General features: G+C 52.1%; 1 protein-coding gene across 1 annotated transcript; it reads left to right on the top strand.

Moving 5' to 3' along the window:
• The first annotated feature begins 1,026 nt into the window (after positions 1-1,026).
• On the top strand, positions 1,027-6,221 carry CALHM2 (calcium homeostasis modulator family member 2). The gene is made up of 3 exons (XM_058810696.1): positions 1,027-1,241; positions 3,029-3,992; positions 4,075-6,221. The coding sequence occupies exons 2-3, from the start codon at positions 3,450-3,452 to the stop codon at positions 4,489-4,491; spliced, it is 960 nt and encodes a 319-aa protein (XP_058666679.1). The 5' UTR covers positions 1,027-1,241; positions 3,029-3,449; the 3' UTR covers positions 4,492-6,221.
• The last annotated feature ends 247 nt before the right edge of the window (positions 6,222-6,468 follow it).

Here is a 6,468-nt window from a genome sequence, read left to right as displayed (position 1 = left end):
CGTGCCGAGGGATGCACCGCGCCCAAACAACCGGGAGCTGCAAAAACCCGCCCGGGGATCCCAGGTCTGGGCTAGGAAGGAAAATGGTCCAAAAACCCCATCGGCTGAACTGCCGGCGCTGGGCTGAGCCTACACTTGCTCGGGGAGGAGGGGAACGTGGGTGTTGCTGAGGATTTGCCTATGCTGAAGGCATTCCCTGGGGAGGGCTGAGTTTAACCCCAGGGACAAGACGGCAAGGAGGGTGGGGAAGGAGGATGGGGGCCTCCAGCCTCTGCAACAGGCTGGGCAGGAGCTGGAGCTGAGGGACAGAAGGTGGAGAGGAGGGAGCAAAGAGAAAGAGAGGCGCTCTCGGCTGCCTCGCAGGCATCGCTCAAGCAGGGGAAACAGAGAGCAGAAAAGTAGAACCAGACAGGAATGCACCGCACCCGCCAAAAATCAGGCTGTGCCCAGCCCTACACACACGGTCCCCGGCCCTGCTCAGCCCCCAGCCTGCTCTGTCCCACCTGGGGGAAAGCAGAACCTGGCACCCCACAGAGCTTGTGATGCCCCAAAATCCACCCAGGCAGGCGCCTTCCCGCTGGCTCAGCCGGCTCCCGTGTGCTACAGCAGAAGATTCTGTCCCTTCTCGTGGGACCATGGGCTTCTCCTGCGCTGTCCCTGCCTGCTTGGCGTGGCTCCATCAGCATCACGGCATCCCCTGGGGACGATGGGGGCTGCACCCAAGCCCCGGGCAGGAGGGATTCCCCATTTCCCCTCTGCACCCCTGCAAGGCGCCTCATCGCTGCTGTTCTCCAGGCAAACTCCCGGCCGTCCCAGCCAGCCACTGCACATCTGCATCATGAGTCTGAGAAAGCACGATGTGCTTTTTCCAGTGACTCATTCTCTCAGCTTTTTCATTTCCTTTTTTTTTTTATTCTTAAAGGCACAACCTCAGCTGCGCGCAGAGCAGAAGCCAAGCGCCTGCTCTTTGCCCCACCCAAGCTCAGAGCTGGAGAACAACCTCCTCCCTCTTCCCAAAAGCCAACAGCAGAGAGCATGTTTCAAACTGAATAAGGAAGCCTTCGCAAACTGTTAAGGCTGCTTTCAAAAGCTTCCACTTCACCATCAGACCAGCCTTGGCTGCATCCCAACTCCTGCACAGCCCTGTGTGCTGCTGGAAACCCCCCACAAACCAGAGCCTGGGTGAAAAAACACAGGAAGGGCTGAGAAGGCTCCAGAACTGGTTTCAACAACTTTTTCAAGTAAGTGACTTAATTTTTTCTTGCTTTCACATATATTTTGGGGAAAGAAACAGAGGCTCTTAAAAACTTACCTGCTGCAACTTCTTCCTTTACCTGCTTACAACTTTTCCCCTTCTACCCAACCCTCTCTCTCAGACCCTAACTACCAAGCAGAGGAAGGGTAACCTCTAAGTGGCAAATACTTCTCTTTGCCAGCTCCTCAGATATTTGCTTTGCCATTTGCCAGGCTCTGTCAGGAAGGTTACAGGGCCATGTTTATCGGGGCTGTTTGTGGGTAACTAACAACAGATGCTTGAACTCCAGCAAGTTTGTGGGCTTGGCATCTGGCTGCAAACGTGGAGCTCTGGCAAGCATGGAGATGGAGGCCTGGCTCCCCATCACGTGGTGGCGGTTTTCAGCTGGTCTGTCTCCTTTGCAGAGGGAGTTTTGCATATGGAAAACTGGGAAGCTGCAGGAAGACATTAAGGGCTGTTTACATTTGAACTCGGCAATATCACAGCGTGACTTTGGAGGGATTGCCATGGATTAGACACAGCAAAGAACAGAGGCAAAATTTCTGTCCCTGTTCCCCACCCGTGCCCCATAAAGAAAGGGAGTAAACCAGGATGTGTTAAGGCAGCAGATCAACTGAGGCAGAGGAGTGATTTAAAGCACAGTGTAAGAGCAAGCCCTGTGCATAAGACCATAGGGATTAAAGTATCTTTGTCTCTTCTGCCTGCCTATCCCTGAAGTCTTGTCCCCGCAGTTGGGGTGGCCCAGGTAAGACTTTGGGGCAGGTTTGTGGGCCATGGCCCCCAGGCAGCCCCAGTGCTGGTACTTCCAGCACTGTGCAAGCTGCCAGAGGCAGTTGGTTGGGTGCCCAGGTCCTTCCTGTCTCCAGCAAACCCTGGTGACAGCAGTTCCTCTAAGGCCAGAGGGTTTCGTCATGGGTGAGGTTCACAGGGCTTGCAAGGTGCTTGAGGCTTCCTGAGGAGAAACCCTGTGGAGATGCAGCACTGATGGAAAGTCAGCTAAGAAATTAATTGAATCCAGCTTGCAGATGGGATGGGGGAATGGATGTTGCAGCAGAGAGTGTGGATACAATTCCCAGTTATTTCCGTGCCCTTAAAAAAAATCAGGGAACATGATTTTCCCTGCTTGGCCCCAGGTGCCTGCAGCCCTGTCGATGGGGTGTAACCCAGGCAAAGGGCACCAAAGAGCATCTCTGGCACTGAGGCTGCAGGTTGAGGGGCTCAATCTCAGGGCAGCAATTAAGAAGCTGAGCAGGGACTGCAGGCCAGGACAGGAAGTACGATTTTGTGAATCAGCTGCAGGATGGGAGATCATCCTGACACACCCAATCCTAGCAAAAGCTTACACATAATTGCTGTCCCAGCTCTATGAGCATTTGGTGTTTGTATCCTGGGACATCAGGATAAGCTTTCCCAGAAAGCAACTTCTCTTGCTGGTATGAACAGCCCCCAAGCATCCCTTCACCCTTCTCAGCAAAGGCTGCTCCTGCCTGGGCCTCCCATGCTGCGTTTCTGTGCTCCCAAATCTTCTGGGATGTCTCACAGCACCCCTTGCTGCCTTCCTCACATACCTGTGTCTATTCATGAGTATTAAATCATCAGCTGTAAAGAGGGAGGCAAAAGCCACACAGGACACCTTCAAAGCAGCACAACCCTAGCACCCATGTGCCACATATGGCTGGGCTACTGTGAGTCAGTTGCAGGGCTGGGGACACATCCCACCACCAGTGCTCTGGTCCAGTTTTCCCAGTAACATGGTGTCCTCCTTCATTGCAGGTTTGGGTGATCATCAAGAGCTTGCCAGTGATGCTGACAATAATTGCCTCTGAGAGGTGACTAAGACCAAACAGAAGGAAAGAGGACAAATGTGCAATTGAGAGGGACAGAAAGGTGTGTCCCACCTGTCATCTTTGCTGTAGTGAAGCTTTTGGAGGGCTTAGTGGGAAACAAAAAGGGCTGAGGTTTCACATATTGCTTAGGATACCTTTTGAAGTATCCCTGTATCAGCAGCCAGCTCCACAGGCTGGGACACCAGGTGGGAAGAAGTGACATCGGTGAAGGTGTCTTGCTCCTGGAACAGCTCCTTGCAACTCAGCTAGCACCAGGCCTTTCATCCCCCACTGGAGTGTTCCTCAGAGCTGGGGGCTGAGCCAGCACAGCCCCCACTGCAGAACACATCTCTCAGGCCCCGGGCAAGATGGCCGCCCTCATCGCTGAGAACTTCCGCTTCCTCTCCTTGTTCTTCAAGAGCAAAGACGTGATGATTTTCAATGGGTTGGTGGCCCTGGGCACGGTGGGGAGTGAGGAGCTCTTCTCAGTCGTCGCCTTCCACTGCCCCTGCTCCCCTGCCCGCAACTACATCTATGGGCTGGCTGCCATTGGTGTCCCGGCCCTGGCCCTCTTCCTCATTGGTGTCATCTGGAACAATCACACCTGGAACCTGGTGGCCGAGTGCCACAAGCGGGGCACCAAGAACTTCTCTGCTGCTGCCACCTTCCTCCTCTTTGGCTCCATCATGGGCCGAGCGTCCGTGGCACCCATCACTTGGTCGGTCATCTCGCTGCTGCGTGGGGAAGCTTACATCTGTGCCCTCAGCGAGTTTGTCAAGCCATCCTCCCTCGACAAGTTTCCAGCTGAGTACGGGGCCGAGGTGCTGGCCAAGATCCCCTGTAGAGATGTCCCGGCAAACCTCACCAAGTTCAGGGACGAGGTGACACGGCGGCTGAGATACGAGTCCCAGGTAGGCACAGCAGGGAGAAGCCACAGGGAGTGGGTAAGACAGCCTTGCCGTGTCCTAACGCAGCCTCTCTCTTCTCTCCCAGCTCTTCGGCTGGCTGCTCATCGGCATCGTTGCGGTGCTGATTTTCCTCACCAAGTGCCTGAAGCACTGCTGCTCGCCGCTGAGCTACCGGCAGGAGGCCTACTGGGCCCAGTACCGCTCTAACGAGGACAAGCTCTTCCGACGCACGGCCGAGGTCCACTCCAGGATCCTGGCAGCCAAGAACGTGAAACAATTCTTTGGCTTTGTGGCACTGGACAAGGAGGAGAAGGAGCTGGTGCAGGAGTTCCCGGTGGAGGGCGTCCAGCCGAGCCCCCAGTGGAATGCCATCACAGGTGTCTACATCTACCGAGAGAACAAGGGCTTCCCGCTCTACAGCCGCCTCCACAAGTGGGCCAAAGGGGTGGAAGGGAACGGGCCAACCCCAGAAGGCCATGAACTGCTGTTTTTAGCTTCCTAAGACAGAAGTGAACCAGCAGCGCTTCCCCAGACTGCCTGGCAGCCCTTCCAGTATCCGTGCTCAGCTGAGGGATGCACTGGGAACATTCCTCCCAGCAGGATTACTTCTATCAGCAGGTAAAAGGAATCAACAGCCTCAAGGCAGAGACTGATAAGCAATACCCTGAGCTGGGGAACCCCTCCCTTGGAGACAAGACTCTCATTGCTGCTCCCAGAGACACAGGGGAGCAAGGAGCAGATGCAGCCCTTACCTCCAGGCTGCCAGTGCAGCCCTCTGCCTGACACACCAGCAGAAGCCTTAGGGAGCAAGAGATGGGCACATTTCTCACTGTGACTCGTGCAGTCCCACTTGTCTCCCCCCGCCAGCCATCCCATACCTATTTGTTTTATTGACATTGATATCTTCTTACACACTTGTGTGATGCCTGTTACATAGGCAGGTCCCAGAGCACTTTACAGACTTTACAGTGCAGGTAAAAGAAGGAAGCTGTGGGTAAATTCCTGAGGCAAGGAGGATGCAATAGCATCTGGTAAGGAATGGGTCAGTAATAGCCACACACCAAATAACTGAGAGACTAAAGCAGGAGGAATCACCAATATTCTTGGTATTCAGAAAGGCACTCTGTAATTACCAATTTGAAATTTGGGTAAGACACCAAACTCCCTTTGTCCTTACTAAAGTGCCTGGCAATCTCTAATGAGCCCAAATGGTCACCACAATGAGTTTATAAACCCAGAGGAGGCACCATCAGCAGAACAGCTTTGGGGCAAGGTAGCGAGGTGGAGACTGAGAGGAATCAGTACCCACAGTACTGTCTGCATCTCACTGCATTTGTCATCCAGCCATCAGATGAGAGTCCTTTGTTTGGGTTACAAGCTGCAGGATGACCTCAACCAGAATGAGCTTTACATAAATGTATGTATGAACATACATATAGTGGATATAACATATAACTGTAGTTAGTCTGTTGTATTAATGGAGCATCTTTCTCGGAGGGGAAGGGGATGAGAAAGCTGACAGCCCAAAGAGCACATTACATTCACCCATCTGCTGCACTGGGACTGCAGCCCTGGAGCAACAAGGGGACAGCAGGAACAGGAGGGGGGAGCAGCTCTCTCCCTACACATCTACCACTGAATGTTCTAAACCTCTTTCCACTGCCTTAATTGGCCCCTGAAGCACAATGTCTCTTTTATGGACTTGGCCATACTCTGGGAAAGCAAAACCAGAAGGGTGTAAAATTACTACCCTCACCATCACACTGTGTGACTATGGCTTCAAGGCTGCTCCTCTGGCATTGCACAGTCCCTTTTCTCCCAAGGGTCAATCCTGTGTACACTGTGTAAAGAGCTGGCATGACAGAGAAGTTTGGCTTTCCTACTTGAACTGTTTTGTTATAGATACAACTTCCTTTTACACTGTGTCACTTACCAAAAAGTCTAAAGTTGTTCAAAAAACAGCCCAAACCCACAAAACTCAGAGGGGTACACACAAGAAGATTTTAAATAAATTATTAAAGGAGAGTTATTTTTCATTGACTTCTGAGTTTCTTCAGGGGGGTATAAAAGGCATAATTTAACATTCTCTTTGAACTCAAGGACTGGGAACTTATTTTTTCTTTCTATTAAAGATTCAGATCCTCTCCTATCCAGATCATCTGAGAATGTTTCAAAGCATTATCACATATTACAAGTTAGTAACTTGGCTTTTTAGTTATTCTTGCAGTGAGTAGCACAAATCTTGTATATCAGGATACACAATTGCAGCAAAGGAGAGAAAATTCTTTAAAAAGCTTTTGACAAGTATGGTGTCTTGCAAGAAAGAGCTGCAGGCTACTCCCTCACATAAAGAGGCTGGAACACCGCTTAATGGGCGAGGCATCCCAGGATCCCTGTTCAGCCTCTCCACAGATTTGCTTTGCATTTGTGGGAAGGCTTGGCTCTCAGCTTCATCAACTAATCCACAGAAATAATCAGA

The sequence above is a fragment of the Ammospiza caudacuta genome, chromosome 9 (assembly GCF_027887145.1).
Source record: "Ammospiza caudacuta isolate bAmmCau1 chromosome 9, bAmmCau1.pri, whole genome shotgun sequence".
Lineage (NCBI taxonomy): Eukaryota > Metazoa > Chordata > Aves > Passeriformes > Passerellidae > Ammospiza > Ammospiza caudacuta.
Note: the sequence above shows the minus strand (reverse complement) of the source record. Positions and strands in the feature narration are given on the sequence as shown.

What these genes read in the sequence shown, in the direction of transcription:
- CALHM2 (XM_058810696.1), top strand. Translation starts at nt 3,450, where the DNA reads ATGGCCGCCCTCATCGCTGAGAACTTCCGCTTCCTCTCCTTGTTCTTC. An exon ending in GGCTGAGATACGAGTCCCAG is followed by an intron (nt 3,993 to 4,074) that starts GTAGGCACAGCA and finishes CTTCTCTCCCAG; the next exon opens with CTCTTCGGCTGGCTGCTCAT.